The sequence below is a fragment of the Cupressus sempervirens genome, chromosome 8, assembly GCF_028749045.1.
Source record: "Cupressus sempervirens isolate cs-2001-9-10 chromosome 8, ASM2874904v1, whole genome shotgun sequence".
In the NCBI taxonomy this organism is placed as follows: Eukaryota; Viridiplantae; Streptophyta; class Pinopsida; order Cupressales; family Cupressaceae; genus Cupressus; species Cupressus sempervirens.
Genome location: NC_143125.1, coordinates 375,379,988 through 375,394,506, shown reverse-complemented (window position 1 = coordinate 375,394,506; position 14,519 = coordinate 375,379,988). Strand labels below are relative to the sequence as shown.

General features: G+C 37.6%; 1 protein-coding gene across 1 annotated transcript; it reads right to left on the bottom strand.

Moving 5' to 3' along the window:
• Positions 1-1,110: 1,110 nt before the first annotated feature.
• On the bottom strand, positions 1,111-13,783 carry LOC149542875 (O-fucosyltransferase 10-like). The gene is made up of 10 exons (XM_089797790.1): positions 12,713-13,783; positions 11,754-11,826; positions 10,925-10,992; positions 10,732-10,820; positions 10,376-10,573; positions 9,775-9,979; positions 9,464-9,631; positions 2,278-2,445; positions 1,964-2,154; positions 1,111-1,640 (listed from the first exon to the last, which is right to left on the bottom strand). Exons 1-10 carry the CDS (start codon positions 13,259-13,261, stop codon positions 1,490-1,492), a joined length of 1,860 nt encoding a protein of 619 aa, XP_089653916.1. The 5' UTR covers positions 13,262-13,783; the 3' UTR covers positions 1,111-1,489.
• Between the last annotated feature and the right edge of the window lie 736 nt (positions 13,784-14,519).

Below are 14,519 nucleotides of genomic sequence, written 5' to 3'. Positions count from 1 at the left end.
TAACATAAATTAAAATTCTAATGATAATTCTACTATTGCCCTGACCATACCCTAAACCCTAACCCTGATCTTAATTTCTAATTCTAATCCTAACCTCAACCCTAACCTTAACCCTGCACGTAACTATAGCTCAATAAGTAAGCGTAACCTAAAGTGTAAATGCATTCACATCTTATTTCTAGACCTAGTCTTAACCCTAAATTAAACCTAATCTAAGTCTTAATCCAAACCCTAACCACAACCGAAGGAAGAAGAGATTTCACCCAACCCAATTATAGTTGCTCTCAATCAGGTGAATATAATCTGGAAGCCTAGGGAGTTGCGCTAATAAGGTTTCCAACCAAAGAATTAGTTACACATGAAGGGGGCTTTTCAACTTCTTCACCTCTCGACTTTGTTTACGTTCTTGTCAAAAAATCGCATGCAGGAGAATGCAAAATTTTAGGTTAATGATTCTTCTTCATATTCAGTATGATTTTCAGAAGTAGGATGCACTAAACGGCGGAAGCATCCCAATTCATGTGCGCGTGGGTGGCAGGAAATTCATTGGTTTTCAAATAGGCAACGAATGCCCGGTGGAACTAAGCTTCACCATTTATTGCAGCATCTATTAGGTTACATCGACAATGAGAACAAAATTAAATAGCTTATGATTAATGATTCTCGATACGTCAGGGAATGGAGAACCCTGTTACCACATCAAACACAATTACACAATCAAAGCTTTCGATTGGCTTCTTGACTGCCCCTGTGGACTTCGTTACTTCAAAAACCGACTTGCATTTGCTATCTCCAAACAATGGTCATCTGCGTTTCGGAAATGGCTGATGTAATAGACTGGAATCTGCGAACACCTAATCTAATATAACTTAAAACGCTTTATATCACTTAATCAATGATAGACCTCTTCCTTTTGGCTGTTCTAAGGCTCAAACAATGCTTGCGTGGTCTAAGCCATCTAGTTGGATTTGCTCAATGTGTATTGCTCGGCGAAGGGAAGGATCTTAGAAAACCAAGAAGCAAGCTTCTCGGTCCTCAACAATTTGAACCAAATATTATAGTGTGAAGAAAACCACCTCCCAAATATGCAGTTTTACAATGTACCAAACATTTGAAAAATGTGGTCAAGTCATGTTTCATTAAAATTGTACAATCATAATATACAGCTTCCCTTGTAGACATCTTTCTTTGGGACTGAATGCTTAAAACCAGTACAACCAGACAATACTAACATGGTTTACAAAGCAAATACTGTCCAGTATAGATACTAAATCATAGATCCAATTCACTCTACTCCAATCCTAGACAATAAATCTAAAGCATTGCTGACTTGCACAATGTGAATTTCACTTGAGTACAGACCAATTGAATTGAGCGGTATACATACAAAATGATTGTTGTACTCTGCCAAGTAGATTACAAGGTCATGAGCACCCTCCAATGAAATTTCATAGTGTTGAAAGAATATCTTGCCTCGTTAGGTGCAGATTCAGGTGTCAGTGAGTTTTCCCTCATTCTGGTGACACATACAATCTGGCATGGGGAAGTTATATATTGATTCATTCACCTTTCTGAGTCGAATACCTTTAATATCACTGTGGCGGTGCATTGTTTGCATTTGCCGCTTGAAAGTCTCCCATCTGCAACATCAACGAACAGAGATGCAACAAGGAGTTTGAAAGAAAGCCTTTAGCATACAAAGAAAGCATATCAACAACAGTATTTAAAACCAATCTGAACTTCTCTGTTTATTAAAATATAACTATTCAAAAGGTAACACAACTTCCTATTCCAAAACGTTGTCTCAAACATGATTATTTGTTGAACCTTGCGAAAAATGATTTCAGGTATTCCATACAATGATACTTCTAATGCAAAAACAGCTGAATGGCCAAGATGGGGGATCAACACCAAAAAACTATTCTCTATGAAAAGCAACAACCGGTTATTCAACCAAACTTACTTTATCTTTGGATTATCAAAAAGTAGTGCCAATTTGCGTTTATTTGGCTTGATTGTCTTAGCATGCCCTCTAAAAAGATATCTCCTTTGACCCATCAAAAAATGCGGAAAGTTGCCTCCTTGGGTAGTAACAAAAACTTCACTGTGCAAGCAAACAGTATAGTCTAATGCAGCCATCCTTGAGGAGTAGTCCTGCAATCATTAGCCATCTTTGTTTCACAACTTGTAACTCAGACATTTGCTTGAATATTTGGGAAGGACCAAACTATTTTAGCTTCTGTAGTGGTTGCCATCAATGCAAGAAAAGAAGGATACCTTAAATGCAGCCAGTTCTTCTGGAGATGCAAGTGTTTCCTTTGTTTGTAACAGTGGAAACATCTGTTGGAGTGCTGCCATGTTTTTCTCTGCCTTGTATATTTTCCCAGATGCTAAATATATCGATGTGTTATTATTAAATCCCATACCTCTAAGCATCATTCCCACCTGCTCCATGCAACAAGTTTAGAGAGATGAGTCAACTGTACATATAGAGTCGCAGCATATAAATAGTTAGCTATTTGTAACATCATTTTAGAGCATTTGCAAGATTAGAACAAGAAATACACTAACAATTTGTGCCTTAGATGAATCATGTGCTGTAAAATCACGAAGCTTTGAACACACCACTTCTCTACAGTGAATGTGGATGATCTTTGCATTGTCCGTTGACCTTCCCACTTCATCAATTTTTAGCAGAATGAACCTAAACAAACATGCAGGATACATTATCTAAAATCATGATGAGACTCCCCCTCCAATAGCAAAATTTGATGAGGCGTGAACAGTGCTGGTTGGTATCACTTTGAAGGAGCTTGACCATGGTGAGACCACTTCCAGTAGTTGTAGTGATGATTGGGGATGATAACATGGATCAGTCTACATTCAAACTTAATTGTGTTCTGATGCCAGACATGATAAAACATGCTGTTTTTTGTTTAACTCAGTAAGGAACCATTGTGAGGATAGTTTGTGTTGACAATTCGGACAATTCTTCACATAGCAAAGCACTCCACACTAGTAACTAACTATTAAGTGCCCCCCTTCCACGTGTCCACTTCCTCCAGATGCACTATTTCTCTATCTCAATTGCCTTACATGGTAACTGGAGAACTTCTAAACTATGATATCCTGGGGTTCTGCTTGTCTCTCTTTGTTTTGTTCTGCTACCTACAACTACTCTCAAGCAACTCTTTTTCTCTAGTTTTGTCTTGGTGGCAACCTATCTTTTTCTCTAGTTTTGTCTTGGAGTGGCAACCTATGCTCCTTTTCTATTAGCACATACTTCTCTCACTTTGGAACCACTGATCTTTTTTTATCGCTCTTTCCACATCTTATCTATGCTATGTTGGCTTGGGCTTTATTCCTTTCTTTCTATATTCCTCAGACCAATTGTATCCTCTTACATAAACTCAATCAAAGGGGAGGCAGACAATTATACCATCTTACCTACTGGATCACAGTGGTTATATTTGCAACATTTTGTTTTCATTGTTGGATATCACTGTAACTAATTTACTCAATTCATTTCACCCCTGTCTTGATCCCTTTGTTATTTTTATCAGATTTTTTGATGGTTCCAACATAGCCATAGCACTTCAATCAAGGTGACTCTTTCATTGCCACATATATCTAGTTATTCCTACATAGCTGAATCTATGCCTACATAGCCATATTCTCTTCTTCATTCATGGCTCAATTCCAATCCAAAAAACCCACTAGAGAACCTTTTCTTCTTCTACCTGGCTGGACTAGTTGATAAAGTAGATCGTGTGTGTGATGTTATTTCTTTTCTACAGGTTGCCATGTTCCCACAATGAACAGTAACTATTCATCTGTGTGTGTGTGTGTGTTTGTGTCTGTATTGCAGATTTGGACCACATATTGTACAGGAGAATAAAGAAATGAAGAAAGAGCCAAAGCTCCCGTGTATCCTCATATTTGTAGTAATATTTATATGCATTAACTGCAGAATACTTCTCTGCCTAGTTCATTAAGCCTGCTAAAGTGGAGCAAAATATGAAGTCAAGAATTGCATACTTCGCAACTCTCATCCTATGGAACACATTCATTTTCAGTGCTTATTCACTTGGATATGTTTTAGTGCACATTGAGTTTTCTTTTGAGCTTGAAACCCTTTGTTAAGATGCCATGTTAACTGAACTTGATTCTTTGTCTATTTTCACTTTTCTGCCATTTCCCTAGCATTCCAAAACTTTGTGTCCACTGGTGGCATGATCATATTATGACCCTAGTCACTAGCACAATCACAATAGTATCCATATACTCAAACCAAATCTAAAACACACCAAAATTAGTTCCTTTAAAAACCTTTCATGTTCATGAAATGACTAGCCCACCAATGGCATTAACTTTACAAAAACAAATATTTCAATGTCTCTTAACAATTCCTAAATAAATATATAGCTTCTTTTCATTCTTCTTCCAATCTTCTCTATGTCTGGATATTCTAAGAATTTTTATCACAGCACTTACAAATCTACCATAATCATAACTACTTCTTCCAATCTTCTCTATGTCTGGATATTCTAAGAATTTCCATTACAGCACTTACAAATCTGCCATAATCATAACTACTAACCATTTCTTCCATAACCAAAACCTTGCATTATCCTTGCTTTTCTTTATACCTATGCATCTTCGAGAATCCATCTCCCTATTTCTTCTATTGCAAAAAACAGTAGCACTACACACACTAGTAAGCCTACCAGCATTTTCAGTTCACGCCACTTACACCCACTATCATTGCACTATTAGCAACTACATGCACCCAGCTACTATTACTGCTAGCTTGAAGTTGAAATGTGCCATCCAGAGGACTACCTCAAGCAGTCTCCCAATTAGATGAAACCATCTTTCTTATCCTTGCAAAACTTTTTACTTGAATATCTAAGCACAATTAAATTGAATAAAATTTCTGCAACCACAACAAACCTCAGAGGACCCAAATATAAGTAGCTACAAAATTTAAGAGTCATACGAGCAAAGAATGCTAATGCCTGTTGTGCATTGGTAGCACAACTTTGGTGTTTGGGTTTCTGAAAGTTCAACTTTCAGACGTTTGCCTGAGCTCAAACACTAGTGAGCTTTGGAGATCACTAGCACAGTTTTCTGGTTCACAACTGCAATTCTTCACAAGATCAGTGACATCTGTAGGCAAAATCCAATTTCCAAAGCCTTTCCAAAACTTTTTTCCAGTTTCTTTAGCGTCATGCCTTCACAAAGCATCAAATCAATGACACTCTTACCTTATTCTCTTCCCCATGCACTAATAGACTATCTTACCAGCTTATATCACTGCTATCTATATTGGTAAATGCAATAATTGGAAAAAACATAGTTTTCTTGGCAAATATGCAAACAAGTAGATAAAACACCCTTTCTTTCACAAAGCTACAAACATTTAGCCAAATTTTAGCAAATGACCCAGTACCAATATGGCAGTATCTACCAAGTAAACCTTATACATGGCTTGCTGCAACAAAAACTATATACTTTGGCTTATCAATTATTCTTCCCGATGGGTATATTATAGGAGTACCATTCCCCAGTGCGCATAGATGTGAACACAAACATAGCCTAGCATTATTATTTCCCTGGAATATTCGCATCTTTACTATTTGGCATATTCTTGATAGTTACATAGTTATCCTTCTAATAAGCATACAAAAGCTGCATAAATTGACACGCCTCTCCCAACTCAATGCTGAATTTTGGAAAAAAATTATCAGCGCTGTATTTATTGAATAATGTTTCCATACAGAGCTGACCCATTTAGTGCAGCAGATGAAACACTTCATTGGTGAGACTGCCCCCGCCAGGCCATTGTGTTCACGGGCCTTGCCGCCCACATTGCCACTGTGCTCATGGGTTTGGGTTTGTGGAGAGTTTGGCATCTTAAAAACCTGTTGTTCACCAAGAAAAAAATGTGTCCATACACTGTTTTTGATCTCTTCCCCACTATCAAACATTTTTTGACTTGCTGTGGAAATTCCTACTTATCAAGAAACATTTTGCCATCGTATTTCTCGTGATGTGTCAGGGAGGTCCTCGCACTCAAGTGATAAACTTTAAAATGTTGCCTATGATTTTGAAATATAAATGGCAGTGGATGCCTCAACAAAAGCAAGAGAGTGCAGAGATAAGGACCAAACAGTTTCCTGGAAGAAAATACATTCCATCTAAAAGGCGTGACACCACCTATACCCCCGACATGAATGGCATGTAACTACTGCAAATGCAGCTATTTTCACAAAGAAACCATTAAATCTCCAAGTCTCCGCTGTCATATGTAAGGAAATATCTGCCAGGATAGCTATAGGTATTTTCATTTGCTTCTGAACTATGTAAAACTGTACACTTGCTGTCACAATGAGGTAGCTAGGGAGCATCAGTTGATGCCAATAAAATGAATCTTCCCACACAAAGGATGATTATTCCCTGAAGAAGGCCTGGTCGACTATATGTCATCTTTTCACAATTTGTAGTAAAATGTATGTGGTAATAAACACATCTCAGTAAATATCCGAGTTGTTTCCACAACTTGTTTGGCAATATGAGGGCTTCCCACATTATTTATGATCATCTATAGTCATTTTTCAGTGTTTCTATGTTCCCTTTTTATTAAATTATAATCGACATTCATGGCATTAATTTCTTGATGTTGCACAAGAAACAAGAACTGTATGGAAATAAATGTATATAAAAGATACTAGTGAATGTTATGTGAAAATTTTTGAACTTTTGGGAGAATGTGAAAGGTATTTGGCAAGAAAGAGGTCATGGTACCATCCTACAACCAACTTTTATATCTGCTTGATGTTGGTTGTAATCCCAGAGAATAATTTTAATGGCTTGTAGCCACTAAAATATTTATACTTACATATATAAGAGAGAGAGAGAGGCTCCTGTCTCAACTTGATGAGTTCTATGATAATCTTTTGTTAATTCTATCTCTTATAGGTGAAGGTGGATAGGTCTGATAACACGGGATGCTAAACTGCCTATGGATATTGCAGTCACTGTCATAGACAGGAACACAAACATTGCATTCTCATGCATATATGATGACTCTGTAAAGTAGAGCTTTGTGCACATAAATGTCTCTCTCATTCTGAATTCCTTTATCTGCTTGCCTTACCTAATATGGGTGCACAGAAGGGAACACTCAATGGTCTGTTACACCTCAAGTGCACGCTCTCCAAAGGTAGGGTATATGCCAACACACTGCAACATTTTGCTGGTTACAGTTAGAAACTGAATCTGAAACATACGTCCAAATAAGTTTTATGTAGTATTCTATTTTACAATCCATAAATTTGTTTCTATAAATATATCCACAGATTTGATAGAGAGCAAAGGAGACTCCTGCCTCAATTTAATTAGTTCTTATATACTCTTCTGTTAATCCTATCTCTTAGGTTAAGATAGATTAGGCATGATAGCACAGATTGGTGAAATGTATTACATAGCAGCCATTGTCACATGGACACTACAATTGTCTCCCTCTTTCTGGCACAAAAGTATTGCCCTTAGATAAGTAATTTTTGAAAGGATCAAACTATCTAGCATGGAAGGGAAAAATGAAAACCATCCTTGAGTGTTAAGAAACATGAGAAATTGTCATAGCAAAGAAAGATACAGCAGCTCTCTTACAGATGAACAAAGAGCTTGGGACAATATGAGTAGAAAAATATTGATTGTAAATGGGTTTTCAAAATCAAGTTCAAAATTGGTGACACAATTGACAAGCTTGAGGCAAGACTGCTACCTAAAGGCAACAAACAAGATAAAAGGTATTGACTATGAGGAACCCTTTGCTCCAATTGTACAGATGATTCACAATCTGAACATTGATGGCACTTGCTTCCCAACAAAATTGAAAAATACACCAAATAGATGTCAAAAGTGCATTCCTCAATGAAGATTTGATAGAGGAGATACAATCTCCTAGATTTGCTGAAAAGGGAAAGGAGTATATGGCATAACAAAGGCACCATGCACTTTTGAAAAACTCAACGAGCCTGGTATTCTAAGAATGATAATTACTTTCTTTAGAGTTCTCAGAAAACTATTGCAGAACCAAATCTATACATTGAGGATTTTATCACAAGTTGTTATGCATTATGTTGTATGGCAATAATTTGCTCATTACTAGTATGATCAATAACTTATAGATGAAGTGAAAAAAGATATAGAGATTGATTTTGAAATGTCTAAACTTGGATAAATTCATTAATTTCTTAGAATTGAAGTGTGCCAAACACCTAGAAAAATGTCTCTTAAATGGAATACACTCAAGATATTCTTACTGCAGCTCAAAACTTCAAAACACAAGACAGCAAAGCTTCAGCAACGCCAATGGAGATAGGAACTAAATTGACTGAAGACCAAAATGTTAAAGCAATTAATGAATGACAGAGTAGGAGTTCGATAGAAAATTCACTTGATATCTCATGCAGTTATAATAATGTCTTGCTTTTTCACTCATCCAAGACAAAGTGATTGATTAGCTGCAAAGCAACTCTTGAGATATCTTCAAGAAGCACAAAACATTAGATTATAATATTCAAAGCATGAAGATTTTAAACTTGCTGGTTCTTCAGATTCAGATTGGCCAGGTTGCATCAACTCTAGGAAATCGACCCTTGGTTATTACTTCAATCTTGGATCTGTCATTGTTTCATGGAGTTGTAAGAAGCAGACATGTAGAGACATTTCTTTTTATAGATTTTGAATATTTTAAGGATTTTTGGATCCACAAATTATATATAGATCAAATTATTCAAAGCTCTCAAATTTCAACAGCCACAGGGTACAAACACATAAGTTGGAAGTAGGTCATTCTTTAACAATAACTTGTTTTAGCCATTAAACTTTGTTTACTTCTATATCTTTGAATCTGAAAGACACCAATTGCACCCTTGGGAGAAGTCTTGATTTTTGATATGGCATGCAAAACACCACGATGACTTTTAACCACCTTGGATGCTCAGTTTGCAGGCTAATAACACCCCTGCCAAAAACTAATGCCAAATCCTCAATTCAAGTAAGCTAGAAACATAGCAGCAAGTTTAATTTCTCTCTGGAAAGTTTGAGACCAAGTTAAGTGCACCAAATGAAGAATCAATTTCTTCCAAGAATCCAACAAGCTTGAGCATTATCATGTAGCTATCAGTCTATAGAAAAACCAATTGAATCCCAGTACACTTTTATCCAGCAGATTTGACCTAATATCTTGGTAATGAAACTGAACCCCAGACATTGCCATGTATCAATATAAATTTTAAATTGAACAGTGTGATATTTTTCTATTTATTGCTTACTTTTAAATAAAGGGAAAAGAGAAATGAAAAGAAAGTGCATTTATTCTGTAGTTTGATGTAATGTCTTTTTAGCCAAGGGTCATATGAAATCAATGCAAGGAAACATCTTAGTGAAGCACCTCCAATGGAGAAAGAGGACATTTCCCATTCTTCCTGTTTATCCCAGGCCTAATGATGCGACCCTTTCTAATGAACTTGCCCTTCCATCCTCTTTCACGTGCAGCATTCATCTCAAGCTTCTCTGCCTCTCCTCCATCATATATACAGCATGAGAAAGCTACCATGTCCTACAAATTGAACAAGAATGTTAATCATATCCAGAATTTACACATAATAAATATTAAAACATTTCATTAACCTAATAAAGTGCATGCATTTGGCAAATATTATGTCCATTTAAAAGATATGGAAAGATGGATGTTATAAGCACCTCTTCAAACCGAAGATGAACAGATATATATTTCCCATTATGCTTGGAGCTTGCCTTAGTCATGCGCTTGACTAACTTTTCTGCAAGCGAAGCAATGGGCTCAGAAAATTTCAATGCTTCATAATTGGCCAAACATCGGAGACGCTGTATGTTGGATGGGACCTCTGATGCCAATCGATTTGCAAATGGAGATATCCGGATCACACTAGCATAAAATAAGAACATTTTAGATGGATAAATATTTTATAAGCCAAACATCGACAAAGAATTTAAATGTAATCACCTCTTTGTAAAGACTGATTTCTCTGTGTATGATCAAAAATGTATTTCACAGGCCAAACTTCCAGAGAGAAATAAAGTGTATTGACTTATTCATAATGACTGATTTCTTTACACTATATCAGTAAGATTCTTGGAAGCCTATAAAATTCAGGTGTTTGGGCAATTTTACTTTCAAGCACTTAAAAACATTCTTGTGTAATAGGCTTAACAAGAATAAGATCCAAAGCTTGTACACTTAAATATCTAGGTTTTCCTACGTGCTTATAAATTTGTTCAAACCATGAGAAATCAAGATAAGATAAAAGAACTCTTAACTTACCCAGTATCAAGTAATTTAGGAAGAATCTTTCGCAAGTAGTAATCAACAGAAGACCAAGCCTTAATCCTGAAATTTAAGATATTGCTTGTATTGTAGCCAAACTTCTCCATTAAATCTTGTGGGAGCTCTCTCACTATTCGTACATCATCTTTCAAAGTTCTTATAAAATGTTCCTCATCATATATGTCTCGAAACTTGCTGATGGACAGTAAAATCATAGCATTAGCTGCCCAGATGAATCATCTTGCACCATAAATAGAAGCAGTATTCCATGTTTTCACAACCCAGGCATTCCATGAGAAAAAAATTAACCAAGGCAGAGACAGATTACAATATGAATATACAAGACAGATTACCTTGGATCTCGCCAAATACTGTTAAAGTGGAATGTGGGAATCACAAGGGTTGCATTCAGAAGGCCTGCCAGTGCTACTGCATTGCAGATCTGCAAAACCAAGTAAGTTGGCATCAGAGCCCCAATCCAATATGGGGAAATAAATAAACTATATAGCATATTTCCATCCAATGATCCAAAGAGAGATTGTATACTGATGTGCGCTGCTGATTCAGGCCACCATTTGCTTCAATAATTATATAACCAGTAGAAGGAGGTAATCCTGTAATATGCAAACACCAGCACAGGTCTTTAGCACTGTATTGTTTTAAGGTCGCCATGAAATATAAACTATGTAGTATATCTAATGGTTACAATACAAAGCATATGAATATATTTGAATTTGTGACCAGTTGTCATTCGTAAACGAACTATGACCCTAACAGCTTAATACTAAACAATGCACTTGAGCTAACAAAAAGGCATCAAAACAAATAGCTTTTCCAGTAGTTTTCTCGCTTGGAGGACACATACTTAAGTCTTTCAAAAAATGCCAGAGATAGTGAATAAAAAACAAAAAAAACAGGAGTCTGATGCTAGAGGCAAGTTATCTAATAAAACATGGGGACAGGACATAATCTTTTGCTCAAGTGCAATGTAATCACAATTCTTTTTCTGGTATGGAGCAGCAGGATTCGCAATAAACAAGTGGGGTTATCACCTTTACAAATAGTGACTAACTTGGGAATATTTACCAGTTCTATTAATGATACATTCATGAGACAATGAAACTAAAAACCTCAAACAAAATACAACGTGCACCCTTTGGTAAAAAATCCAAGCTGGCTAGAAGTTGGATCTTAGATTCTGTGGTTCAGAGGGAATGCATTTAACCTATTCTAAAAACAATTCATAAGCGCTATACAGATTACTAGTTATAATATCAACTAATGATACATTAACTATCATGGGCATGATCATCAAAACCGACAACGATCACGATTCTATTTTTTAGCAGAATAAATTTTATGAGAGGATACAAACCTCTACTCAATGTACGGTTTATACAAGGTATCCATTCTTCTCCCTGCCTAGGATGTTGCCATGCTGTCATAAGCTGCAAAAGAAAATTTTATTATAATTTGTTGGTTGATCTTTAAAGGTGTCAGCAAAACAAATCCAGAGAATCGTTAGTTAGTCGTCAAAACTTTACCTGTTATCAAATAAACATCTGCGTACAAAAATGGCCAAAACCACTATGACCGGGAATGGTAAAGCATTTACTACACGACATTTACGATAGAGAGAATTTGCAAAGTCCAAGTTTATGATCCACGTCTATTTTGAAAATTTATGCCGCGCAATTACTTGCCCCACATTGTAATTAACAGAGCACGTGTATTATCGTATCGAAAATGCTAATGTGTACCCATGATGCGGCGCATTAATATGCAGAGGCCGAAGCAGAAAAAGCATTCTTTACCTTAACATAGTGGACCAAATCGTTTCATAATGGCTCTGCCAAGGTATTTAATCAGTATGGTTTTAAAAATTCAGATCATTTTATCCTCTAGATTCGTAGGCAAGTCACCGTGAAGTGCCACTAAATTTTGAAAAGTTTATATCTAAATTCGATTGCGCAGACTCGTACGAGACCAAAATCGACGATGGATCATGGAGTGGTTGGAACTTGAAATTTCTGAACCAAAATTTGATTGTCTCGATTCAAGTGCAAGCCATATTGGCGATCGATTGTAGAGTACAATTGGGAATATTTGATTTAAAGGCCTTTCAAATACATTCAAACCCATTGCTAGGCTTGACAAAGGGCGGAAGCTGGTAGCTAGTGGCTAAGGCAGCTTAAATATTGCAAACTTGGCAGTGGCTCAGATACGTTTTAAATGCGCATTGCGTTAATGGCACAGTAAGAAGCAATCTGATAAAGAAAAGAACATGGTTGTAAATAAATCCAACACAAAAAGAGATAAGATGGGAGAACGAACCACGTCAGAGGCAGAAGAGAGATTGTTGTGATAAGCCTGCATTGCAGGCCAGAGATTTTGGAAGACCAGAGGGCTGCGATAGAGTGATCCAGAAGTGGGCTTGAGGGCCACCCCGGGCATCTCCAACGACATGGTGCCCATGTACAGCAGCATTCCTGAAATGTACACCAGTGGCGCCACCAGCAACACCGCATGTCTTTTCAGCAGAAGCGAGACCACCAAGCACACCAGCTTCTGCATGAACTTTGCAGGCGGCAATGGCACCGCCGATGCCCCTTGCATACGGCTGCTCTTGTTCCCACTGCTGCATCGCCCATATTTCACCCGTCTTGTTCTTCCCGGCGAAGCAGGAGGAGAAGCCGATGCCGATGCCGATGCCGACGCAGATGCATTTGGACTCCTACTCCTGCTCCTGCTCCTGCTCCTGCTCCGACTCCTGCTCCTGCTCCTGCTTCTACTTCTGCTCCTGCTGCTCTTACTGCCCTTACTTCCACTGCCACTAACACTACCCGGCTCTTTCCCGTAGACCTGCATCAGTACACCCCTCATTACCGCCTGCTCTCTTCTTTTACCCCACCAGAGCCTCCACTGGGTTTCATGATGTCTGCACCAGTTGCCCTAAAAAGTGGACTTTCAAAAAGTAGTACCTAAACTACACTGCTACAATGTACGACAGGGCGCCATGAGAAAAGACCACAGATTCCCCAGATTGAATAACACTCGGAGGAAAGAAAAGTGTTGTGGGGAATTGAAGGAATCTATGAGAAAAATGTTTGGTAATGTAGCAAGTGGGAGGCAAATTTGAATGGATGAATCGGCAACTTGAAAGGCAGGGGCCTATTGAGTAATCTTTAAGCCCGTCTTAAACCTTTGGGCGGACGCTTGGTAGAATGTTAGATGAGAAAACTCTGGTAGTGGTAGTGGTGATGGTCATGGGAGTGGTAGGGCAATGGTGGGCTGTAAGGCACTTTGTTGGAATGCTTTATCAGAATAATGAGAGTCACGGGTGCGCCACTGTCACTAGCATGAAGGTGGAGATGGAGTCGGATGTAGCATAATGCATATACCCCGCCGTGACTACACGGACAAGCCTTTCCATTTGCTAAAGCTTTTATTATGTCTTATTTATGATGTACTCAGATTTTCTGTGTTTGGGGTCCACGGACAAGCCTTTCCATTTGCTAAAGCTTTTATTATGTCTTATTTATGATGTACTCAGATTTTCTGTGTTTGGGGTCCACGTGCTCGCCACTGTCACACACTGTGCGTACGAGGCGTCAACGTGCAGTCCACTGATCTTTTCCTTTTCTGCTCTTCCTCTACGGAATCAATTACCAGTTTCCCATTCTCTGAAGAAGAGAGTGTGTCGTTTCATCCAATTTTATCCCTTGTTTACTCTGGTCGCCCGCTTTAAAAAGGTATTTTATTTTAACGTAAGCTGTAAGGCTGCGATGTCCAAAATTTGGCAATCTTTTAAGTCTTCTTTTTGAAGGCTTCCAAGAGTTACGTTGGTAAATCAGCGTTTCTTTTTTAGAAAAAACAAGTGTTCATCTCGGGAGACGAAAGAGATGCTGTTTTTTTCACAAAGTTTTCTTAATGCGAGGTGTAAGAGTGCATGGCATCTCCACTTCTTCTTTGTTTGTTGCCATTAATTGTGTGTGAGGGATATCGTGTAAAATTTGAGTGCAACTTGGTAAAATGAATGTGGATCTTATAAAATGATTATGTGAGAAATGCGGGGAGATATTTTCAGATACCTAGCTTTTATTAAATCTTTTATTAAAATAAAATCTCTGTTTTGAAAATG